The 26,360-nt window shown below is 50.0% G+C and overlaps 1 protein-coding gene across 3 annotated transcripts in view; it reads left to right on the forward strand.

The window, feature by feature from the left end:
• Positions 1–2,344: 2,344 nt before the first annotated feature.
• The window catches only part of SLAMF1 (signaling lymphocytic activation molecule family member 1), a 36,333-nt gene continuing 12,317 nt past the window's right edge, over positions 2,345–26,360 (forward strand). The window contains exons 1-4 of one of the 3 annotated variants that reach the window (XM_058700983.1): positions 2,354–2,913; positions 10,662–11,000; positions 12,952–13,233; positions 22,682–22,780. In XM_058700983.1, the coding sequence (XP_058556966.1) occupies positions 2,838–2,913; positions 10,662–11,000; positions 12,952–13,233; positions 22,682–22,780 (796 nt within the window). In that variant the 5' untranslated portion in view covers positions 2,354–2,837. Of the gene's footprint in view, positions 2,914–10,661; positions 11,001–12,951; positions 13,234–22,681; positions 22,781–26,360 lie in introns of all 3 variants that reach the window. The other 2 variants (XM_058700984.1, XM_058700985.1) reach the window with 2 other exon arrangements.

Raw genomic sequence — 26,360 nt, forward strand, 5'->3', positions numbered from 1 at the left:
GATGTCTCAAAGAGTGAGCACCTTTGACCAAATCGCAAGGACGTGTTATCGCTGGCCTGGCGGAAGCCCAGCTACAGGAAGTCAGGCCCCAGAAGCAGAAGGGGCAGGGCCCTACACCAGCCAATCCTGCCACCTCTTGCCCTGCTCCACCTCCCGAATGGCCCCTGCTGCCCACCAGGAGCCAATCAGGTCTCGTTTTTTTGAGCCACTCTGACAATCTCTGTCTTTTCATTGGCTCGTTTAGACCATTGACACTCAAGGTGATTCTTGATACGGTTAGGATAATATTTAATCATATTTGTTACTGTTTTCTGTTTGGTTCCCTTGTTCTTTGTTACTATTATTGCCTTCCACTCTTCCTCTGTCTTTTGTAGTTTCATTAAGCACTTCATTTTCTCTCCTTTCTTAGTAGGTATGTTATACCTTTTATTTTTTATTGATTTTTTTACTGGCTGTCCTGGATTCTGCAATATACACTTACAACTCATCCAAGCACACTGCCAAATAACACTACACTGCTTTCTGGGTAGTGTGAGTACCTTATATAACAAAATAATCCTAATTCCTCTCTCCTGGCCCTTGTATCCTTGTCATTCATTTCACTTATATATAAGCATTCATAAGCATATATACACATAAGGGATATACATAAGCACCCATAATTGAATACATTCCTGCTATTATTTTTTTTTTTTTTTTATTATTATTATTTTGAACAGAGTGTTATCTGTTAGGTCAGTTATGAGTAGGAAAAATAAGTTTTTATTTGACCTTCACTTACTCCTTCTCTGATGTTCTTCCTCTCCTTATGTAGATCTGTTTTTTTTTTTTTAATTAAAACGTTTATTTATTTTTGAGAGACAGAGAGAGGCAGAGCACAAGTGGGGGAGGGGCAGAGAGAGAATGAGACACAGAATCCGAAGCAGAGCCCGACGGCGGGCTCGAACTCGGACTGAGAGATCACGACCTGAGCCGAAGTTGGACGCTTAACCAACTGAGCCACCCAGGCGCCCCTCTGGGTTTCTGACCCATAGCATTTCTTTCTCCCTAAAGAATTTCCGTGAACATTTCTTGCAAGGCAAAACCACTGGCAACAAATTCCCTCAACTTTTGTTTGTCCAAGGAAGTCTTGGTTTCTCCTTCGCGTTTGAAGGACTAATTTCTCAGGATTCAGAAGTCCAGACTGGCATTCTTTTTCCTCTCAACTCTTTAAATACTTCGCTCTGTTGTCTTCTTGCTGACAGTCAGGGTTGGTTTTTTTTTTTTTGTTTGTTTGTTTTTAAGCTGAAGACAGGTGCAACGTTAAAGACATACATTGCAAACCCGTTTGCTCATCAGTGACCCTTGTGACTTTGCTGAATGAGACGACAGTTATTGAATACGACATCAAAGCTGCCGTCACGACATGCTGTTAAGTTCAAACTGAATCATTGCTTTTTTCTCTATCACTTTCTTACATCTAGAAAATCAACAGAACATCGAGCCAAAGCTCTGATTCTGTCGTTTGCCAGTTTCCATGGTACATATACTCCCACGCTGGCTGATTTCAAACTACCAACATGGTGTGTGATCAAATGCAGGGCTGCAAGAGCACCACAGCAGCCCATGTGATCTGGGATTTTAGTTCCACCGTAAAGATATAGTAGATGGAAGCATCCTCAAGGGCACAGATACTAGTCAAATGTTGTGAACTAATTAGGAAGTAATGCGTTTTGGGTTTTTATTCCCTTGGTTTTAACACAATGCATTTAATCGTAATTTCACATCATCCACCTTGTTAATAACGGCAATGCTGATCAACCACCCAGCTCGCAAGGTGCCTGAAAATTTAACCATCGGCTCTCAGGAGTTGGTCCGCGCTGACTCCAGCATGCCGCCGGGTAGTATTGTGGGGAGGACGGTGTCCGGTGAAGGAGGGGGGGGGGGGGGAAAGCAGTGAGAATAAAGGGCAAGTTCGCCTAGATCGCCAGCCCTTGTTGCCCTGATTCCCTTCGGGAAGCCCATTGGAGAGTGCCTGTGACCTGTTAAAATGGATTTCAAAACGCAACGGGCTGGCCTTGCAAAGTCTCTTCCCACACACCAGTAAAATCATCTTTCCATTGTTTCATTCCCTATGGCTTAACTCTTGGAAAAGCGTATGTGTTTCTTCTGCCAATTCTAGCCCCTTCTCTTCCACAGAAAGTTAGACACAAGCCCTGAGATGAAGGCTCCCCTCCCCCCACACACAACCCAGGGCTCACTGGGTTCTACCACAACGCACGCAGCTGGGAAATTGGGTTTCTGCCAGTTGATACGCCCTTGCCCCCCCCCCCCTTGTCTCTGTGGCTTTGTCAGCAGGACCCCACGGCATGTGGAGGTGTTCTCTGAAGTTATGGAACAAATCAGATGTGAGACGCCAGAACCTTTTAAAGCTCAGTCATCCAAGTTCAGCCTTGAACCGAGTGACCAGATTTCGGGGTGGTCTGCCAGAGCCCCGCCTCTTCTTTGTGCTCTAAGAGGACTTTGCAGGGCAGAACTCGCAGAGGGAGCTAGAGAGGGGAGGGGGGGCCGTTTCTGCTCAAGGCTGGGCTTGCTGAGCCGCTTTCCCGGCTTCAGCAGTCTGTGCACTTGACTCGGACTTCTTGGGAACAGCCAAGTGATTTAAAAGCCCGAAAGGAGATGAGCAATCCTCGAGACTCAGGCAGAAAAAGTCCCAGCGACACAGGAAGCCATCTGGTTCCTGATGCATAACTAGTCGGGAGTGTCAGCTCTGCCTGACACTGACCTCGCTCTGCCGTGGCACCTTCAAGCAGCTGCTGGGCTCCTCACCGGGCTCCCTTCTCTTTCTTCACTGGCTGATGGATCTCAAGGGGCTCCTCTCCTTGAACTTCCTGCTGTTTCTCTCCCTGGCTTTTGAGCTGAGCTGCGGAACAGGTAAGTGCTCATCTGTTTGAGGGTCTGAGTCCCACCGTTACCTGCCAGGACTCAGCCAGCCCAAGGAGAGAGAGAGAGAGAGAGAGAGAGAAGTCGGCAGGGGCTGGGGGCTGTGGCTTGACTGCCTCCTCCTCGGGGACTGGTTCTGAGTTTCTCCTGACTCTTTCAAAGAGGAAGGAATATCATGAGTTCCTGGAGCCTGGATTTTAAGGCTCAGTCTTACCAACGCTGGGAGACCAGGCGCCCTAAGCCAAAGGCACTGGCCACGTTCCAGACCAGCCTCTCAGGGCGAGAAGCTGTGTGGTCAAGGTTCTGGTTGAGCGGTTGGTTTTGCATCTGGCAAAGACCCAGGCTGTGGGGCTGAGATGGACGGGCTGAGCTCTGGGAGGAGACTCTTACATCCCTGCCCTCGGAGGGGATCCTCACACACGCGAGCAGACAAGCCAGAAACATGGTCCAACAACAAAGAGGGGCCGCCGCCGTGCGAAAAGAAGTTAGAAGTGAAAACCCCAGGCATCAGCTGAGAACAGGCAGTGGCCACAGTGTGGTCGTACCGGTGGCTACTTTCCTGGAAGGGAACCTTCCACGGCAGCAAGCGGGGGAGAGGCCAGGATTTTTGGTGTCCAGGGCTGGTTACAGGAAGTGGGAAATGCGAATTGGGAACTCTCAAGGGTCAGGGCATCTCCAGCCATAGTGCCAGACGCATCAGAGAGCCTTTGCGCCTGGGCTCTGCTCCTGCCTTTCTGGCTCGTGTTCCTCCGAAGGCGCGCTGGTGTTCTGTTAGTAGTCTCAGGGCTATGAGAAAAGGGATTTGAGACTAAAAAGGCCCCGCGAGAAGGGACTCTGGGCTCCCTGAGGAGTGTTTAAGCGTCTTGAGTTCGATCAGACTTGGGGAGGCAGCTTGGAGTGGAAGCAGCTTTAGGGAAGGTGGGGGGAAATCCTGAGGCTCCGGTGTTTTGCCCTTGGGGTTTTCAAGACCGCAAATCCATTAAGGACTTTTCCAGGAAAAGCCCAGAGATACGCTAGGGATGTCGGAGAGGCTGCACATGGGGTCTCTCTTTTGTTAGACTGCCAGATAAAGGGGCCCTTCCTTGACCCCCGGTTCCCTCAGAATCAGGCAGACCCATGGCTCCTGCTCTCTGAGGGCTCAGGGCTCAGGGCTCAGGGCTCAGAAAGCCAAACTGATCCACTTCAAGCCCTTCCAGGTGCGTCCCACTTGTGACTTTCCCATCTGGGGATATTTCTGAGTGACCATCAGGAGGGATGGGGTGGAACAGTGGCATGGTAGTTTTAAATCTCTGGGCTTGCTTGTCTGCTGGCCAGCCTGGCCCACGGTGTCCCCATGGTGTCCACCAGGTGCCTCATTGGAGGCTTGGGGCTCCCTGGTTACCGAGCAGCAGCCCAGCCCCGTGGGGCGTGTCTACCCAATAGGCGGCAGCTGTCTTCTCTGAAACACACACACAATTTTTAGTGTTTTTATTTTTAAATACACCCGCTTTTGTGAAACCCCAGTTAAATACAGACGGAAATGCTTTGCAAGTGGGACAGGTCAACCATGACAGTTATTCAACCAAGAAGCGTGATTCTTGTAAAATCAGGACCCAGTCTCCCTCCCGTCTCTACTCGGCTTGCCTCCCAATTCCGAGTCAGAATTGTAAAAATCAAAAAGTCCACATGTCCCTTCCCCTAATAAAGTGAATTTTCCATTCCCTCAATGGTATTTTTTTTTAAGTAGACTTTATTTTTAGAGCAGTTTGGGGTTCACAGCACAAATGAGCAGAAGGTACCAAGATTTCCCCCTACTCCCACACATGCACAGCCTCCCTATTACCAGCATCCCCCACCAGAGGGATGCGTCTATTGCAACTGATGAATTGCCCCAAGGGGATTTTGTATTCCTCCGTGGGGGTCCACCCCACCTCCTTCTCACACATGAAGGGCAAGAGTGTGGGTTCCAGACTTGGCCCAACTTTGTTCACCTGCCTGTTCCATCCCGAGACGGAGGCCTCAGCACCTTCTATTTCTCAAAAGCTTTACTAAAGCCATCACCTTCACGTCTCTGGCACCAGACTGGAAAGCAGAACGCCAGGGCTATTCGGTTTTACCCATAGAATGACTTTGGACAATCCCGTTCAGCAACCGTCTATTAAGACACACGATGGGGCAGGCGTGGTGCGAAGTGTGCGGGGAAACATCAACCGCAGCCTCTGCCCAGCACCTGACAGGGTGTCTGGTAAAGGAGAGCCCTTCCACAAATGTTTGTTGAATGGATAATAATAGTAAGCACAGCCTGCTTGCTTCATACCAGGCACTGTGGGTTCCAAGTGTTTTATGTGTATCATTCATTGAATTCTCACACCAACCCTATGAGATATGTGTTATTGTTGTTACCGTTACAGTTTTACCCAAAAAGGAATGAGAGGCACAGAGTAGTTTAACAGTTTCTCTGCAGTCACACAGCCTGACTTCAGAAGCCTCGATAAATGACGCTAGATAAACTTATGCTCGGTGGGGGAGGGGATGCTAAAATCCATATCCAGGTCCCACGGTGAATATTAGAATATGTTACCTATAATTGGAGCATGGAAGTTGCTTTTAATTGAATGGAAGTACGGGAATATTCAAAAGATGAGAGAAGGTGATAAGATCATAGAAGGAAGTAGAAGGCGTCTGGAAGTATCTGGTCTGGAGTTTGGAAAGTGGATAGGAACTGCTTTCATCAAGTAAGTTTTCGTTTAATGTTTTGTGTGAGCTAGTTTGTTTATTGGAAGGGTATCATGCATACGTCTATAAAACTTCCTCAGTACAAAAGGGTATACAGTGGAGACAAATCCCCCTTCTGCCTCGTGTGTCTTCCCAAATACATACATCTGGTAGGTTGGGTTTTTATAGGACTTGAAGAGAATATTCCAGATGAAGGCACCAATGCAGAGGTGAAGGGTTCTGAGTGTTCAAGGGGAAATGGCAAGTGGTCTGTTGAGCTAAAGCCCAGGGTCTACAGCCACGGCTTTCCCCTGTCCTCACCTGGCAAGTGGGGACAAAGGTCCCCACCGTTTGCCCCCATCCTATACTCCTGAGGGGTGGCGTCAAGGTAAAACGTCCTGATTTGGGAGAGAGGAGAACTTAGCCTCTCTGTTCATTCACTTATTCATCTCATTCAGTGTTTTATTCTCTTGAGCAACTGAGTTTCTGCTATGTTCCAGCTGGGCGTTAGGACTCCAAGTGGACAAAACAGACCCAGTGACTACTCCTGGAAGCTTATTCTTAAGTCATGATGACAGGCACAGATCAGGGTTAAAAGCGTGATGGGTGAGACGCAGGTGTGATACAAAGGCACGGGATGGGGCGCCTGGGTGGCTTGGTCAGTGAAGCGTTCCACTTCGGCTCAGGTCATGATCTCACGGTCCCTGAGTTCGAGCCCTGCGTCAGGCTCTGTGCTGACAGCTCAGAGTCTGGAGCCTGTTTCAGATTCTGTGTCTCCCTCTCTCTCTGCCCCTCCCCTGTTCATGCTCTGTCTCTCTCTGTCTCAAAAATAAATAAATGTTAAAAAAAAAATTAAAAAACAAAACAAAACAAAACAAAGGCACGGGAGGCACTGGCAGGGGGGCCTAGACTAAGCCAGGGGTCAGAGGCAGAGACCTGAAAGACAGAAGGAGGCAGCCAGGGAAATACAGGGGAGCGGCAACAGGCGTTCAGGCTGGGGTAAATGCAAATACTCTGAGACAGAAAGACCCAGCAACATCAAGGAACAAGGGAAAAGAGGATGGTTCATGGGACTGCAGCTTCCAAAGCAGGCTTGGACAAGTTATCTTTTCTCCCTGGGCCTAGATCGGCCGTAAGAAGTGAGAGCTGTTAAGGGCCGCCCCCTCCTCCACTCGAAAGAAACGCTATAGAGAGATGTGAAAGCGTCATGGCGGCAGAAAAATGGAGGGCGGGGGGTGGCTGTCATTAGGTAGAATCCCATCTCGTGAAGGGTTGGCTAAATGCTGCTGATTTCAGGAAAATATCCATGGGTCCACGTGAATCACTCTACTTTCTAAGTAGAATTACCCTTGAAGAAACTGAGTTGGTGTTTCCTCCAGACGATTTAGTAAACAGGGGCTGACTGAATCACAGACCCACTGGAAAACACTCATCAGACGGTAGGAAGTTTCAGGAGCAGGGACTCCACTTGAAGGGTTTTGTGAACCACTTTAAAGTCCCCCTATTTTTTTCCACTTGTGTTTAGGTGGTGCTGGTTTCTAGTCCCCCCTCCCGCCCCAGCCACTGACACGGAGTCAGTTGGTAGGTCTTCATTCTTCGTGTGGGTTGCAGGGTGTGAGGGTCTCTTCCTGACCAAGTTTCAATGCCACTCCCCGTGAGTGAGCGTGCACACATCACTCAGCCTGCCCTTCTCGAATCTGCTCCTTCTCTTCTTGTCCTCTTTCCCTTCCTACTTGCTTTCTTCGATTCCTTTGGTGAGGGGCTCCCCCCATCTCGTCCTGTAAACTCCTTTTCCTTCATTGTTATGAGTCTCCCCCAATGTCGCCCTTGTTTCAGCCCATGTGGACTGCCTCGTGCTTCCCCCCACCTCGGAATCTCTAGCCCAACGCCACCCGGACCCTTTACGGGCCAGTGCTGGGATTTTGGGGCATTTTTGGTGCGGAGAAGATTTGGTCTGTCCAATTCTCCAACAGCCAATCTTAGTCACAAGTCAATTGTGTCCTTTCTAAGTGCCTGCGTTACTTAACCAGGTGGTTTTGTGTTACTTTTCTGGCTTCCTTATCAACTAGAACAATCTATGCTCTCTGAGTCATGGGCTCCTTCTTTTATGAGAATTAACTTATGGTTAAGTTCAGTTATATATTGGGCACAGCTCAATAAAAGAGATTTTAGTCAGGTAATGTCATTTTTTTTTTGCAGTCGTAGATCAAACAGATATTTGCGAAAAGCTTACCAGGTACCAACTACTGCTGTCGGTGTTAGAGACAAAACAATTGAACAGAATGAAATTCTTCCTCTTGAAGACTTGCATCCTAGCCAGGGACACAGAAATAAAATAAGCAAATATGCAATGTATCACCAGACAGTGGTAAGTGTGCAATCGGTAGGAGTGCTATTTTATATACAAAATGGTCAGAGCCAGGTTCTCAGAGGAAATAATTTTTTTGAGCAGAAACCTAAAATGAAGTGGAGGACTGAGCTACCTAGATATGGAAGGGAAGAGATTTCCAGAGGACAGCAAAAGCCAAAGCTTGGAGCTGGGAACGATCTTGGTGAGGTGTGTGAGCCGGTGTGACCGGAGTGCAGTGAGTGGAGAGAGAGGGCAGGAGAGGGGTCAGGGGTGGGATTACTCACCATCTCTGAAGCCATAATAAAGCCTTTGGATATTTTTTGCATGGGTGCTAGAAAGCCCTGGAAGTTTAAAAGCAAGAGAGAGACAAAAGCTGACATAGGTTTAAAAGATGACTCCGCCCGCTGTATGGATGCGGGGGGATGAGTTGGAAGCCAATGGCCATGCCAGGCTATGACGATGGTGGCAGAAATGAGGGAGGTTCTAAGTGCTAGGATTGCAGATCTTTTCCGACGGGAGAGCCAACAGGATTTGCTGATAGACTGAATGCAGAGTATGAGAGAAGGAAAGGAGTCAAGGATGATTCCAAAGGCTTCGGTCTGAGAATTCAGGAGAGTTGTAATGCCGTTGGTAGAAGGGGCTATAGAACCAAGAGTTCATCTGCTGAGTTTGCAATGCCCTTCCGACCTCCGAGTGCTGATCCGTGTGGGCAGTTTGGGAGGGAGATCTATCTCTGCAAGCATTCCGGAAGAATGCAGCCCATGCAGCTGGATGAACGTGGCTGGGAGAGAGGAGGTCTGAGTACTGAGTCCTGGCATGCTCCAATATTTAGAGGTTAAGAGCAGCAGGTTCCAGTCAAGGAAACGGACAAGGGGCAGCCAATGAAAGGGGAAGAAAACCAGGGGAGCGTGATGCTCCAGGGGACTGAATGAAGACTGTTTCAAAGAGGGAGTTTCAAAGAGCACCATGTCAAGTGCTCCTGAGAAAGCAAGATGAGAATGGAGACTGGACTTGGCGCCACGGTGCATACAATGACCTCGACGAGTGACCTCGCAGTGAGCAGTAAGGAACAGCAGCTGCCAGGAGCGGGCACAGGAAAATGGGTCAGGAAATGGAAACAGAAAATATCAACACACATTAAAGGGCTTGGCAATAAAGGGAAAGGGAGATAAGAGGCAGCGGCTAGGGATGAACCTGGGGTCAGGGGAGGGGTTTGTAAATGAGGGAAGTTACAAGTGGGTTTATTGTGTATTGATGGAAATAACCCACAGCATTCTATGCCAATAACGAAGCTGATGGTGCAAGGGATGAGGGCAATTGCGAGAGCAAATTCTTGAAATGGGCGAGTGCTCCGTGAAGGAAGAGGCTAGACCTAAGGGGAGCACAGACTACCCATCTAAGTAGGTAGGTTTCCTGGTGGTGGCTACAAATGGAAATTCTCTTCTTGTTTCTACTACTTTTTCGGTGAAATGAGATTGAGAGTCAACAGCTGAGGTCATCAGTTTGAGAAGAGGAGAGGAGGTGTTAAATAGTCAGCAGTAGGATCCCTTACAGTGATTTGAAAGGTTTGGTTTTGGGTTTCTTTTTCTTTTTCTCTCTCTCTTTCTCTCTCTCTTTCTTTCTTTCTTTCTTTCTTTCTTTCTCTTTCTTTTTTTGGTTGTCGTTGTTGGCTCAGCTCTTTTGAAAAAGAGAAGTAAAATAATTTCTCACCCTTGGTATTGGGAACTATTTAACAGTTTTTTTGGAGAGCAAGAATTCCACAGTTTGAACCCTGGGCTTACTACCTGCCTGGCTCCACACCCCTCAGACTTTTCTCTTTCTTTGTCATCTGAAAAATGACGTTCTGTAGCCTTGGTGTCCTGGGCTCACAAGCTCTGAATCAGCTTTGGTTGCTCTCCACCCTTCATATTATGTACCCAGTGGTGGTGAGAAGTCTGGTCAAGGAATTAGCAGACCCGGATTACGTGACTTTAGGGATGTCATTTAACTTTTCCACATCTTCGCTTCTCTGTGCCTTCACTATAAATCTGAGTTGAGAGAATTCTCTCCTAGATCAAAGAAATCCAGTGTCCCAGTTAGTCTGTACACCTCCATTATAAAAAAAAAAAAAAGAAGATGCGGTTTATATATACAATGGAATACTACTTGGCAGTGAGAAAGAATGAAATCTGGCCATTCGTAGCAATGTGGATGGAACTGGAGGGTATTATGCTGAGTGAAATAAGTCAGGCAGAGAAAGACAGATGCCATGTGTTTTCACTCATACGTGGATCCTGAGGAACTTAACAGAAGACCATGGGGGAGAGGAAGGGGGGGAAAAAGTTACAGAGAGGGAAGGAGGCAAACCATAAGCGACCCTTGAATACTGAGAACAAACTGAGAGGGGAAGGTGGGCGATGGGCATTGAGGAGGGCACCTGTTGGGATGAGCACTGGGGGTTGTATGGAAACCGATGTGACAATAAATGATATTTAATGTAAAAAAAAATTTAAGATTTCCGTTGGGATTTTTTGAAACATTGAGAACACAGCGGGACTATCGTGACTGTCCTTATTGGCTGCTGAGCACCTGGCAGTGCCAGGGAGAGGCCGGGAGGAAGAAGGAGCACCTATATTCTGTCATTCCTGATCCACAGAGAGGATGTGATTCTCAAAAACTTCCACAATAAGGGACTTTCTTCTTCCTCCTCCCACAGGTGAGAGCTTGATGAATTGTCAAGAGGTCACCAAGCAGTTGGGAAGAAATTTGCTGCTGCCCCTGGCATCTGAAGGCATAAGTAAGAGGATGAACAAGAGCATCCACATCCTGGTCACAAAGTCAGAATCACCGCAAAAAAATGTCAAGAGGAAAATCGTGTCTCTGAGTCTGCCAGAAAGGGCCTCTCTACGCTTCCTGGAAAATGGCTATAAATTCCATCCGGAAAACCTGAAGCTGGAGATCCTGCAAAGCAAGAAGGAAAATGAGGGCTGGTACTTCACGACCCTGGAGGAGAACTTTTCAGTTCGCCATTTTTGTCTGCAGCTGAAGCTCTTTGGTAATGACAGGGTTTCCCCAGTCCCCACCAGGCGGGGGTGGGGGGTGGGGGGTGGGGTGGGGGGGGGTGGGCAGCGATAGTCCCTTGCCTAAGAATTTAGCGAGGGTTCCAAGATTGGGAGTGACTTTTAAAGATCAGCAAGTCCAGGGTGTTTAAACTGTGGTTTAGGAAGAGGTTTTAGAGATTCACAAATCTTTTTTGTCCAAATGGCCCATTGGTGGTAGCTGAGAGCACTAATTACTACCCCCATTTGCCAAAGACGAGGAGCCTAGCTGTGCACGGACTACAGGGCCTAGGAGCCTGAGAGTCTCAATGTGCAAATAAGACTTGGCTTGAAAAAGGGTTTTGTTTTTCCCCCGATTTTTAAAATGTTTGAATGCCGCGGATCAAGTCCGACCTCTTTTCCATAGATGAAGACATTGAAATCCACAGGACTGTCATGTGCTTACACACGTCCTCGTGGCTGGTCCCCTGCACTAGGGGCCTGGGCGAAGGAGAGCTGATTCTCAGCCCATGGACCACTCCCACGCCCCATGCCCAGGAACAGGACCACATCCACCTGCTAGAAGGGCTCTTTTTTTTTTTTTTTTTTTTTTTTTTGTCATCGCAACAGAGACTCTGGTTATAAAGTCGCTTAGTTGCAGAACTTAAACTAGAACCTAGGTCCATCTGAGTCCAAGGCCAGTGCTTTTTTTGAGCCTCTTTAACTGCCAGCCCCTCTCGAATGCACCCAAAGTTTGTGTCTTTCAGGCCCAGAGGCTCCTTTATAGAGAGACTTATCTCTGAGATGGGATAGACAGCCTCACCTACCCAGCATTTCTTTGAAATCCCCAGATGCCTACAGGAGGACATCAGGAGAGTCCTTCCCCCTCCTCCACACAGTGTATGCAGACTCCCTTCAGCCCCCTGACAGGTACCAGGGAGTTCTGGCCACTCCAGCAGTGCCCCCCAGGGACGACCCATCATGCATTTTCCAGAACAGTTCATTGCCTTTGTCACATCTTTTTTTTTTTTTTTTTTTAATTTTTTTTTCAACGTTTTTTATTTATTTTTGGACAGAGAGAGACAGAGCATGAACAGGGGAGGGGCAGAGAGAGAGGGAGACACAGAATCGGAAACAGGCTCCAGGCTCCGAGCCATCGGCCCAGAGCCTGACGCGGGGCTCGAACTCACGGACCGCGAGATCGTGACCTGGCTGAAGTCGGACGCTTAACCGACTGCGCCACCCAGGCGCCCCGCCTTTGTCACATCTTGTCACCTAAATTCTTACCTTGGAAAGTGCGGTCTATGCAACCACGAGAGTCTTCTCGAGTCCAAGGAAGAAGCTGGATTTCAGAGTCAGACAGACCTAGGTTCTGAGCTCACATAATATGTGACCCCTGCCATCCCTGCGGGACTCAGTGTCTTCACCTGTAAGATGGGAATACTTATCACTAGTAGGCTACGATTGTTGAGAAAGTTGTTGAGAAGATTAAAGGCTATGATGAATGTGCAGTGCCAGAATCGTGTCTGTCCTACAGTAATCGCTAAATAAATACAACCTGCTCCCTGGCCTCGGCTATTTCATGGCATTAGAGTGAGCACCCCTTCCCAACACACACTCTAGATAAAAAACCCCACCACCCAGTCATTCTTTCAGATCTAGGAGGTAATACTCAAGTATCAGATCAGGAGTATTAGCAAGAGGAGGTAGGTTCCTAACAGTAGTGGTAGGAGGGGACTAAACGACGGATTGTTTTTCTCTGTTTCGTCCCGAGCTCACACCGGAAGGGAGCGTAGTGGAGAGAGAGGGATTTGGGGAACCAGTAAGTCCCCACTAGAATAAATCGCACTGCAGACCCACAGGGAAGGAAAAGCACCATCAGGTTGCATTTTCTTCTGACGAAAAGGTCCAGTCAGAATCCCAGGGGGTTCACTTGAGTGAGGCCTTCTTTCTTCCACCTCCTGACAGAACAGGTCTCCACTCCGGAAATAAAGGTGCTGAACTGGACCCAGGAGAACGGAAACTGCAGCTTGACGCTGGCCTGCGAAGTGGAGAAGGGGGACCATGTGGCTTACAGCTGGAGGGAGGAGACGGGCGCCGACCCACCGGTCTCGGCCAACAGCTCCCACCTGCACCTCAGCCTGGGCCCTCAGCACGTCCACAACGTCTACGTCTGCACCGTGAGCAACCCCATCAGCAACCACTCGCAGACCTTCACCCCGGGGTCCATGTGCATGCCAGATCCTCCAGGTGAGTGCCTTGGTGGGGGCCGGTGTGGCACATTGACGACACGGGCTCCGTCCCCAACTGGAACCAATGGTTCCTGCCTCCACCCTGGTAACGACACTTTACATTTTTCTCTACGGTTGATAAAAGCTTCCTCGGGTGCGTTCAGTGGGTGCCTGCCGCTCGTAATCGCCGGGAGGGCATTCTGCTCAGTTCCCAGCCGAGGACACCGGTGGGAAACGATGGAGTCAGACCCAGAGCGCGGACCTCCCCGTTGTGATTCTTCCTTTCCCCTCCTGTCTTGGCTCTAACCCACAAGGGTGGCAGGTCTCGACTCCCCAGTGCACGGTCCGCTCATGGTGGGACAGGTCTGCACCATCGATAAGACTTGTTGACCCCCTCCGTGCAGCAAATTGGGCACGGCTATGAGACCTGACCTGTGCTCTCCAGCCACATGGTGTGATGACAAGACGTGAAGCATCTGCTCAGTAATGGAAAGCAGGGTATAATGAAGGGCCACCCGTTAATGGTATGGACCGTGAACCTCATAGCAAGTCGGATGTCCCGGGGAGTTAGCTCTCTGACCAAGACCTGGATTGTGGCGTTCGGGAATGATGACAAACCACATAGTACTTTGTTATTGGCAGAGCGCTTTCAAAGGTCTCATCTGCTTTGTCCTCACAATGACCCTCCCGGTTGAGTGTTATTGCCACCCTCATTTTATAGACGAGGAAGGTGAAGCTCGTAGCATTTAAGTACCCTCCCCATGCTTCCTCGAGGTTTAGCACCTAAGCCTCCACCTTCTGACTGCTCATTCTCCAGGAGGCACAGCATCATTATTCCTGCTATCAAAAGGAAGGGAGGGCCAATTAAGTGGCCATCTGAGGGTGGAAGCTAGCTAGACAGACCGCTGACCCTTTTCAATGACAGATCCTGTGTCCGTGCCTCAGGTGGGTTCAGGGACAGAAGGACCTGCCTGCTGGCCCTCCGAGCATTACTGATGCCCTGACATTCTCCTTTCTGCATCCAGTGCGGGGAACAGGAGCCATTCCAAGGGGACTTCAGCCCGCTGTAGACTTGGTGTGTCTATGAGGGAGGCGTTCTAGGGTTTGCGGAAGGTGTCCCCAGTGGCTGTGGACCCAATGCCACTCTGCTTACTTGCAAGCGTAAGGCCTCTTAACCTGTCTGAGGCTTAGATTCTTTATCTAAAATCGTAACCGCTGACAGGTCTTAACTGTTTACTATATGCCACTTGTGTGGCCTCGCACTCAATTCTCACAACCACCAAAGAGCATCAGTACACCCCCACTTCACAGATGAGGAAGCAAAGACATAGGAAGGTCACACACAGAGCACGTAGCAGGGCTGAGCTGTCTGATCCTGGAATCCTCCTAAGTAGTTGTGGAAAACATGATGGGCTTTAAACGCCTCGTAAATAATTGTAAAAATGCAAGGTTTTTTCTTGAGGCTTCTGTGGTCATAGCAAACCTCCTGGAGCAAAGACAGGGCATGAAGAGTTTTACCCTGGCCTATCTCAAAAAAAGGAAGGACTCTCTCTGTGCTTTTCTCTGTGGTTCAAGAAGAATTTAATTAGTGCTTTCCAAAGTCTTCATAGGTCACGAAGCTCTGTCCAGAGTCAATATTCTATGATTCGCTTTGCACGTACAGTAGGAAGAAGGCTAACCAAAGTTTACAAGGGATATTTGCTGCTAGGGCTGCCGTGACCGAGTTCCAGCAACGGGGTGGTTTCAACCACCAGGATGTATTGCCTCACAGTTCTGGAGACTAGAAGTCCAGAATCACATGGTTGGTAAGGCTGGTTGTTTCTGAACCTGTGAGGAAGAGGTCTGTGGAGGTCCCTCTCCGTGGCTGACAGGTGGCTGCCTTCTCCTCGTGTCTCTTCACACTCTCTTCCCTCAGAGCCTATCTCCGTTCAGATTCCCTCATCTTATAAGGACACCAGTCATGTTGGATCAGGGCTCCCCTGTAATCGGTTTTCTGGTGTTGCCATAAGAGAAGACCACAGACTGGGTGTTTGAGTGGCAGGAATTCATTTTCTCACAACTCTGGAGGCTAGAAGTCCAAGATCAAAGTGTTGGCAGGGCTGGGCTTTTTCGCTGAGGCCTCTCTCCTTGGCTTGCAGATGGCCACCTTCTTGCTGTGCCTCCCTATGGTCTTTCCTCTGTGTGTGCACACATCTCTTCGTGTGTCCGGATTTCCTGTAAGATTGGATTGGAGCCCATCCTAATGGCCTCATTTTAACTTCATCGCCCATTTTAAGATCCCATCTCCAAATACATTTGCATTCTGAGGTACTAAGGGTTAAGGCTTCAAAATATGAGTTGGGGAGGGACACAGTTCAGCTCATAACGCCACCCGAGTGATCTCATTTCAACTTGATCACCTCTGTAAAGACACTGTTTCCAAATAAGGTCACATTCTAAAGACTTCAACATGTGAATTTTGGGGGAAGCACAGTTCAATCCATAACACAAACAGAGATCCCTCCCTCCTGCCTCTGGGGGTGGGGAACAATGGCACATCAGAACAAATTCACATAGCTGGGCTGTGGCATGCCGTTCCCAGTACACCAGGCTGCCTAAAGACAGAAAACAGAGTTCTATTAGCTTATTGACTTGTGTTTAATGAGTATTACTAATCCTTAAAATACTGTGCTTAGTTTGACAACCTCTGTTGAGATTCTACTACGTTCCAACATTGTGCTAGGTGCTGAGTGCACAAAGACAAAAAAAAAAAAAAAAAAAAGACCTGATCCTTGCCCTTAAGGAAAGAGATCATTCTGGAAGTAGCTAATCCTAGATCGTGTAGTGGTACGGGCAGAACAGAAGTAACAAAGAAGAAGGAATGATTGAGGCTATCCGAAGGAATCAGAGAGACCATCGCAGAGGATGCGACACCAAGTGGGTTTTGGAGAGTAAATACAAATTGCCCAAGCAGATCAAAGAAAGACATTCCAGGCAGAGGGAAAAGCAGAGGCAGCTGGGTCTTGTCCTGTGTTACCCTACAGGCAATCGGAAGCGATAATCGATAGAGGAGTAACACGATCGGCTTTGCATTTCGGAGAGAGATTTCAGTGGCGTGGAGAATAGGTGGGGGCAGAGAAGAGGCAGCAGAAACAGAAACTAGTTATAGGGAAGGGCCACCCTTGCAGTGACCCATCAAGAGATGATGAGGAGTGGCTGTTAGTTTAACAAAGACTTCATACAAGGGAAATTCCAGCCTTGGGACCGAGCGGTGGAGTCTGAGGGTTTATTGGCGATCTCTTCACTGTGCCATTTTTCTGATGACATTTGTCCAGGCTCCCAGTGGTATACTCATCCTTCTTCCAATGGCCACTTCGTTATTTTACAGCAAGAAACATCTTTGTTTGCTTGTTTGTTTGTCTGTTTGTTTGTTTCCGCTGATTCCCAGTGAGCACGGTAAGAAACATCTTAATGTCTCTTGCTAGGAAGCACCTTTATTGCCAAGTCCACATCTTAGGGTGCTACAAAGCACTCTCGCGAGGTCACCCAGAGCATGTTGATGTGGGTCGACGGGGTGGGCCTTGCTGTTGTCCTTCGTGACCGTCTTCGGAAAGAGCTACATCTATGCCACAACGAATAATACAAAACCTTAAGCAATTCAACTAAAAGGGAATGTCCCTGGGAGCTCCTCTTGGAAAGAAGCTACTTTTCCGTAGATCGCCAACAAGTTGGCTCAGCAAGCCTGGGTTAGCGCAGAGGAAGAGACAGGTGACACCTGCCAGTGAGCCCCAGGGGCTCCCCCTTTCTAACAAGGCCAGGGAGCACCCACTGCTACCGAGGGCAGAGGCAGGTCCCTCTTCATCGTGCACCCAGTCCGGCCGGCGTGACAACAGTGGCGGAAGGGTGGAGGCTGGAAGGTACCTCATGGGCTAGAGCCTTGTCACATGGCCACCCCTGCCGCAAGGGAGGCTGGCCGGCCCTGGGACTGGACAACACTCGTGCTTCCGTGGATGGATGCGGAAAAGTGTGGGCACAACCAGCAGCCTCTGCAACACAGTGTGGGTGGGATAGGCGGGCGTGAGGGGCTTTTCTGGAACCCGGAAACTCTGTGAAACTGTTCCCTTGGGTGGTCCCGGACCTCAAATTAGCGTATGGGTTGTGAGCATCCCCAATTCTGAGTGGAAGCCACTGTCGACGAGAAGGTGTTTTTTGAAGGTTGGCTGACTTCTTCAAGTCGCTCTGAGCTTTTGCAGACGGCCTTGCAGACAGAACCACATGAAAGGCAGGAAGGAGATCTGTTCTCAGACCGTTACGGCAGCATCTCACTACGTCCTGGGGGAGACTACGTTTGTTTCTCAGATTCTTTTTTGTTTTCTTCTCTCTCTCCTGGAAGAATGAGGTTTGGCGGACTTGAGGAGGGACAGCTTTTGTGTGTCTGTGGCAATGGACTTTTAGAGGTTAAAAAAAAAAAAAAAAAGGCTCCCCATCCTTTGCCTTGGAGGCGTGGCTCCGGGCCAAGTTGTCAGGTTTAAACCACAACCCACAGGGGAGGGGACCAAAGGTGAGGGCTCACAAATTGGGCCGGGGTTCTCGACCAGCCTCCTCAGCGGCTTCGAAGAGGCTCCAGGGGTGGAAAAAGGCCCCACCTCCTATTTAGAAACGTTCAGATTGGATTTCTTTGTGAATGAACAATGGGGCCAACGGGCCCCGGGACCACGTTGCTCTGATTTCGTTCTGAGAGGCCTCACTCACTACAGGACTGAGGAAGAAGAGGGAGAGCTGGAGTTTTCTGTCACAGGAAACGGTGGTTTGAAAATGGGAACACAGGTGGTGCGGAGGCCACAGGCACACAGTCTCTTCCTGATTCCATTTCATTATTATGAAGCACATGCTAAGTAGGTCAGCGCTCGGTCCCTTTGATTCCGCTTCGAGCCATTCAAAAGTGACCCTGCCTTCCTTCTGAGACCTCCTTATATTTAGGGCTCTAATAATTCTTAACCAAGGGATACATGCCAGTCTTCTTTCTATGGCTTTTAATTTAACTTCCTTTATCTTGTGCTCAGTAAGTGGCCCCCCGACCCTACATTGTATCAGGTGGTGGGGGGAGGGGGTGCGAATAAAGCTCAACACAGCGTTTACCCTCAAGAATTTACAATCCAGGTGGGACTTCTCTACCTTACCAGGTAGAAAAATATTATCGTATTAAGAAACTTCGACTAAAATTCCTCTCTGGAAAGGAACAGGGTTTGTTTAGAATTGTACCTTAGTTTAAATGTTAGCGGGCAGGGGCGCCTGGGTGGCTCGGTAGGTTAAGCGTCCGACTTCTGCTCAGGTCATGATGTCACAGCTCGTGGGTCTGAGCCCCACGCTGGGCTCTGTGCTGACAGCTCGGAGCCTGGGGCCTGCTTCAGACTCTGTGTCTCCGTCTCCCTCTTTGCCTCTTCCCCACTCATGCTCTGGCTCTCTCTCTCTCTCTCTCTCTCAAAAATAAATAAACACTAAAAACAAATTTTTTTTAATGTTAGCGGGTAGGAAGTGACACCCCTCCCCCAAAGAATTCAGCTGTGGGTTAGAGGATTCTGTGCAAGAAAGGGGACAGATGTGGCTTGTGCAGACAGAGGAAGAGAAAAAGAAGGTCTGAGCCTGTCAGATGGTGGAAAAACCCACCTGGTTCATGATGGAATCCGTTCCCTGTGACCTTTCAGATCTTCAGCAGAGGATTCACACCCACAAAATCTTGGTGTAGGCTTTTGGCTGTGTGTGTGTGTGTGTGTGTGTGTGTGTGTGTGTGTGTGGAAACTGCTGAAGGCATTGAACCTTGCACCCAGGACAGCCCAGACCACAGCAAGCGGAGCCATACGAGCAAGTCTTTCGTTGCACGAGGAAGTTATCACCTGACATTGTAGGAATCATGGGCAGCCTGACAGCATTCTGTCCGTATCGATCCAAACTGCTAAGGGCAGGGGGTACCTGACATTTAGTTTCCATACAAGCATCCGTATCACGAGAGAATAGTACCAAACAGAGGAGCACCACGTGCAAGGACGCCTGCTAGACAGAGAGAGAAACGAAGTCATAAGCCGACAACAGGATGGGGCTGAAGTGTCGGTGGCCAGCGAAGGGACTCCGGTGCACGTGAGATCAAACCCATCGTCTTGTCCTTCCAATCCACCAGCAGGAATTTACCGAGAATGTACTGTGTGCCAAGTCCTAGGACACCAGCAAAAGAGGGAAAGAAGTGGCCTCTGAGAGGCTAGCAGCTGGCGGGGGAGTGGAGGCTGGCGGAAGGAGGCGACAGGTGTGCACCTCGTGCTGTGCTCCAGGCACTGCTCTGGGCACCTTCTACAAAGATTTCCTTGGCTCGTCAGAGCGACTGTGCGAACTGGATATTGTCGTGCTCGCTTTGCAGTCGAGGAGACTGAGGCCCCAGAAGTTATGAACAGCCTCTCCGAGATCACAGAGCTATCAGGTGGTAGGTCCAGAATTCGAATCCCCCTGTCTGGTTCCAAATGACCTCACTGAAAGTGATCTGCACCGCAAAGATAATGGCACAACTCAGGTTCTAAGACACACGGCCTGAGCCGAGGTGCCGCAGAGTCGCGGGGCAGGGAACAAGGAGAGCTGGGACAGGTCGGGGAAACCGACACAGAGGAGGTAGCATTGGCCTGGGCGTCAACACTGGGCAGGCCCGGCAGGCAGCCGAAGGTGCGGCGGGAGGAAGGGGAGAGGGCGCACCACAGGGCACAAGACGGGGCGGGTGTTGGAGGGAGGGTGTTGAGGGCATGGGCACCTCCCAGGGCTTTCCTCGCGGGGTCCCACCGCCACAGGAGAAAACACAAGACTGTGAAGTCCACAGTTCTCATCCTGCCCAGTTCCGCCATCAACCTCTCTGTGGCTCTGGGCACACCTGTCTGAATCGCAGTTCCCTCAACGTAAAAATGACTGAGTCGGGTGAGATGATGCTCCAGCTGCTCTAATATTCAAAACCTCTATGGAGCTGTCGCTTAAATCCTCGAACAGGTTCACATTACTTTGCATTCAAAGACTAGGAGAAGAATCCGGGCTGTGAAATCTCAGGATGACGGCCAGCTTGCCTCTCAGATCTGGCTGGATGGGCAGAAGCTGGTCGGTTATGTCATGGGACAAGGACAGCAGATGACGTTCATCCTCACGGCTCCCTGGAAAAGAAACAGGGCTGGCGTTGTTACGTGCTCTGGCCCAGTCTTAGCAGGTCCCCAACATACACGAGGGAAGAAGGGAAAGGAAGTCGTCTCACCATAGTCAGACTCGCTGTCACGATTTTCTGGGTCGCCTCCATGGCCCCCCGGAACGGTGGTGCTTGGCTGCTGTCTCTGCTTCTTAGCTTAGGATTTGGGGCACTTCTCCATGCCCCTGGGGTTGGCGACATAAGCCCTGAGTAATCATTCTTTCTTTGTGCTGTCTCAGACACACATGCACCCACACACACACACGCCCCACCTGCGAAGAGGCTTCTCAGTGACCACAAGCCATTCAGAGGGGGACCGCTCGCAGGAAGTTCCAACCACAGGTGTCTCCATGCTTAAATCTTAGGCTTGATATTAATCCAGGAGCCTTACAGCCACTCTCTGCTTGCACCCTGGCTCTTTGATCAGGTCACATGGCACGCCTGTCTGCTGGAGTTGGTAACTGGCAGGGTGAAAGCTTCTTCAGTCTGGGGGAGAGGGTCAATAATCAAGAGGGTCAACTGCTTACAAAGCCAGTTCAGTGAGATTCCTTGGGGTGCCTTGATGTGTGAAAGGCCTAGGAAGCAAAAGGAGGAATCTTTTCAAACCCGGGAGGCAACCTCTGGTGAGCCATCAGGCTGAAGGCCCACTTGGATCTTGCCTTTTATCGATGCCCTGAGACTTTAGCCTGTAGCTTTGGCCAACTCTGTGAATGTCACAGGTCAACTGTGTGAGTGGCACTTACAGGGACTCTGCTCCTCTACAACCCACCTATTCCTTCATCTCAACATCTCCCCCCCGCCCCCAGTCCACCCCAAGTTCAACAACAAGCAGGCCGATTCTACAATCATCCTTATAAACTACCCTGACACATTAATGCCAACACCTGCTCTTATGCTATAGCTGGCCCTTCAATCCCACGGGTTTGAACTGGGTGGATGCACTTATATACAGATTGATTTTTATTTTTTTTTACAAATACAATACGGTACTGGAAATAGATCTTCTCTTCCTTACGGTTGTCTCAACATCTTCTTCACCTTTCTTTACTGTAAGAGAACGGCATCTAATACGTATAATACATCAACTCTCTGTGTTACCAGGAAGGTTTCTGGTTAACAGTAGGTTACTATCAGTTAAGTTTTTGGGGAATCAAAAGTCACACATGGATTTTCAACTGTGTCGGGGGCCGGTACTTCTAATCCCCCCAGGCTGTTCAAGGGTCAACTGTGTTTAGAGCCTTAATGCTGTTACTTTACTTAAAATCCTGGTGCTTCAGGTAATGAACCCACTGTTCGTTACCCTGGGGTAACTCGCCCCAAGCCCATAAGCCTCTCTGACTCTCCCCGAAGTCTGTCTTCAACACTCAGCCACATTTGTACCCCTAGACCGATCTCTAGTATTCGAGGGTCTCCATGCCTGCTTCCTTCCGCACAAAAGGGGAGTAATGAGAACCTCCCAGGGCTGTTGTGAGGGCTGTATCTATTTATACACATGATGCCCTAAAAATAAAGCCTGGCTCATCGTCCGTTACTACCTCAGTAAGCTAAATGTCTTGTTTGCTGGGACTCAGGTCTCTTTCGCTCTTTTCCAAGGTACCGCTCCTGGCTCAGAAGGATTTGGTGAAGTGGGTAAAGGAGAGAAAGCATTAAAAAAAAAAGGGGGGGGGGCTCTGTGACTTTGAGCCTGCTGACTGCCACTCAAGGGCTCATGTTAAGCCTGGGGATCGCTGAGAGGAAAACGTACATGCTTTTCTTTCAGTTCGGGCCCAGTGGCCTCAGTAAAGTTATTTGCATGGAAGGACCATCATAGCACCATTGTGTTCATTTTTAAGAGACAGAAATTGGTCGTTCTTCCTCCCAGCGTCTCATGACAATGGTGTGGGGGTGTGGGGGTGTGGGGACAGTGGGCAGTACCCATGTGTTCATTCAACCAACATGGATGCAGGACGCATGAGATTTAACACTAGGGAAACGGGAAGAGAGGTTGACCCGGGACAAAGATGAGTCTGATTTGAGCCATGTGGCCATCAAGGTGCCCATCAGGCACTTGAGCGGAAAAAGCTTCACGGAAATGAGGAAAATGGAGTGTGGAGAGAGGAATAAGGATAAGAGGACAGGTAGGGAATCTTGGGTGATCTGAAGCCGCTGTGTGCAACCATCAGAGTGGACGTCTCCCCCGAGAATAGAGAACGAGAACATGAGGCTTGGTCTCCCCACTTCCGGGAAGGATGTTTTTAAACTCGCAGTACTGTTGAGATTGCCCTTTGACCTTTTTTTTCAGAACGAAGACCCTGGGGACTGTATGTCGGGCTGTCCTCAGGGGCCGTCATTGGTGTCATCTTGGTGCCCAAAGTAGCAGTGCTACTGTTGAGAAGAAGAGGTAGGTGTCTGACAGTGAAGAGACTCATATCAGATTCTGCGGTAAGCAGGGACGGCTCTCCACAAGCAAAGATCCGCTTGCACCCCTTAGCACGCTTTTCTCCACAAAGCACCTTGGCGACAACTAAATACACATAGCCTGGGGCCTTGCTCAGCTCGGTCGAAATCAGCACGTCTTTTTTTTTCTTTTTTTGTTTATTTATTTATTTGGGGGGCGGGGCCGAGAGAGAGGGAGTGAGAGAATCCCCAGCAGCCCCAGTGCTGTCAGCACAGAGCCCAGCTTGGGGCCTGATCCCATGACCCCGGTATCACGACCTGAGCCGAGGTCAAGAGTCGGACGCACTGAGCCTCCCGGGTGCCCCGTGATTCCACACACGTCTTGATCCCCTACGTCGGGCGACGGGAATGGAAAGAGGGATGAGCCACAGGTGTCTAGCGCGGGAGGCCTTGCACAGATCGTTCTCATTCCGTATGCCTCGCTCTGGTGTAGACGTATATACAGGATGCTGAAGGGGTCCCGAGGCTTGACAATGTTCACCAGACGCAGAATCCAGGGGACTCCTGGATTTCATTCAAGAAACGTTAGAATTGCTGACTAATAAAAAGGCACTCACCCAAGGGTTGAAACCTTTCTATAATCTCTTTTTACTCCCGCAATATCCTCTGCAAATCGTTTCTACGTGACTCAGCATCGGGGTAACAGACGCAGAGAGAGGCTACGTGACTCGTGCGAGTCCACCCAGCCTGTTAATGAGAGACCAGAACTGACACCCACCCTCCAGGGCGTGTGCCACGGGGAAGGTCCACGGGTCACCGGAAGGCAGCGGAGGGAATGCTCTTTACTAAGATTTGTGCACAAATTCTGCCTCACCTTGGAAAATGGTACCATTTGCGAGTTGCTTAAGGCCAGACCAAATGATACGGAAGGTCACCCGGGATAGCTCTGAAGGCCCCATTACTTCCTTGCAGGTTAAGTACCTAGAGGTAGGGTCTCTTGGCCTCCCCTCCAAGTCGTCCCCTGATTCCACATCGAGGAGCAATGCGCTCGGCCCCACTCGCCTCACCCGCCCACACCGCAGTCCCACAGGTCCAGTTTCCCGGGCTGGCCGTCCCGTGGTGAGGACGGGACTTGATTTTCATGCCACGAAGCTGATGGCTGATCTTATTTGCCAAGTAGATCGGTCACGTGCGACCTTCTCAAAAAAGCCCTTACCACAGCACCCTGAGTCGGGTTGGCTTGCATGAAAAAAGTCAAGATCACAGCCCAGCCGCCTACTTTTGTCTCATTTCCTCCATCTAAGAGTTAGCTGGGGAGGGGTTGGGGTGGGGTGATTCAGACAGAAACCATGATGAGAGCCTAAGGGGATGGGGCAAGGCACCCACATTTGGCCTAGATAAGAAGGAAACGGTGAGATACCAGGATTGAGGACCCTGAGATTAACACGAATGCCGTCACCTCCGAGATGCCGCCCGACTCTGAAGCTCTGCAAAGGGTCTCCCTGGCAATTTCATGCCCAGAATACACTGCTCCAACACACGGGGTCGGGCACTGGCCAAACTTACATTCACACGCAGACTCGGCCACTGACGGGCTGGGTAACGGAATCAGTGAGGTCTCCCCTGCGAAACAGGGGTGAAGTTATGTAAGGTGCGGTGTTGTGGGGATCCAGGAGTCCATACGCCCAAAACACCGAATACGGGGGTGTCCACGGAGAGATGGTGGGACACGGACAGATGCATGACAGATGGACAGATACATACACACTAGACAAATCTCATAAGGGAGTGAATTCAAACACCAATGGTTTAAGTCCTATCACCAGCAGATGTGGCACGGGCCGCATCTGGGAACAGCACTCGGGACAAGCCCATGAAGCCTGGGTAACAAAGGACAACTTTGTCCTTCAGGCCACGGCTGGAAAGGACGTTAGACATTCTCCATCCGAATTTTACGGTTAAAGTAAGAGAAGAGACCCAATTCGGTGGCAGGTTCTGTCCAATGCCACTCAGCTAGTGAGGACTAGGGAGTAGCTACCCTCATTCTAAGGCCACGATGAACATTTTCATTCGGCCCCAGGGCCTCACTGACTGAGCTGAGTTGAGCTGACTCCCAAAACCTGCTCTGGAGCGAGGAAGGACACTGTGCAACCGAACGATCTTGAACGATCAGTGTTTCTCTCGGACGCGGCGTTTCGGCCTCCCTTCTTCCATCTGTCTGAGCGCTCGGGGCTGTCCCCACAATCACCCGTTTGGGCCAGAAGCTGACCCGAAGAGTCGAAGTCCCTCAAGACGGGTGTGTGTTCTCCCACGGACTGAGCACAGGCCAGGGCGGGCGCGGCTAACTTTGCAAACACTCTAACAGACCCAACCTGTGCCCCCCTCTCATGACCCCGTCTGTCACCCCCAAGCCCCAGCCTCCGTTCTGCACACGCGCATTCACGCACACTCGGCAGCCAGTATCAATCCTGGCCAAACAGTAAAGCCGGAACCACTAGGCACTCCACGCACGCCCCCCACCCCCGGACACCGGCACACCCTACGCGGACGTTCTTTGAGAGCTTTGAGCTTCCCCTTCTGCTCCAAGGATCATATATTCTCACGCGGCACCTCCTAGCTCCTTCACCGCATACATGCATTTTCGGCCTTCCCCTTCCAAATAAAAGCGTACCGCTCCTCGGTGCTATTCCCTCAGGGACTGGCTCCTCATTTTTTTTTTAAGAGGATCAATTGACTGGCGTTAAAATAAGTCCAACCTAAAGACCCTGTGTGATTTCCTCTGGGTCAAGCCTCCGTTGCTTCTGCCTGGACTTGGCAAGAGTCCCCAAATTAGCCTCCATGCTTTAGTCTGGCACTTTTACCACGCTTCTCACCGCTGCACGGAGCGCGTCAAGAACACCAGACAACAGGGGCGCCCCGGGGGGCGCAGTCGGTTGAGCGTCCTCGGCTCAGCTCAGGACTTCCGGTTTGTGAGTTCGAGCCCCGGGTCGGGCTCTGTGCTAACAGCTCAGAGCCTGGAGCTTGCTTCGGATTCTGTGTCCCCGCCCCCCCTTCTCTCTGCCCCTCCGATGCTCGTGCTCTGTCTCTCAGGCTGCAGGTATGCGACATGCCTGTAATTGCACAGGGTCGGTCTGGAAGGGTATATGTCGAACTTAAAAGCGATCGTTTCTGGAAATGAAATTGCCTTGGTTGGGGTGGGGGGACGAGGGGTGTACTTTTGACCTTATGCAGTTTTAATTTTTGTAGTGAGGACGAATTATTTTCATAATTTAAAAAGACGAAATTCGAACACTGGTCAACTGTTAAAGTGTCCTGCAATGAATTAAATTCCGGAGACCCTAGGCTCTGAGCAAAGTTTCCGGGTGGTGGGTGTTCGAATGACGCTGCCCCTTTATTTTCCGATCAGTCCCGGGGGATCATCCGTCTGGTACCCCCTTCCTCTACACACGCACAAAGTGTCCCAGAAACAGAGGGTTGAGTGAGAAAGCTGAACCAAGCACCGTGCCACAAGTGGGAGAGTACCCAAGCATCGTAAGCCCCGTCCTCAAAGCACTTAGAATCCTGGGAGGAGACCAGATACGCAC

This window comes from Neofelis nebulosa, chromosome 15 (genome assembly GCF_028018385.1).
Source record: "Neofelis nebulosa isolate mNeoNeb1 chromosome 15, mNeoNeb1.pri, whole genome shotgun sequence".
NCBI lineage: Eukaryota > Metazoa > Chordata > Mammalia > Carnivora > Felidae > Neofelis > Neofelis nebulosa.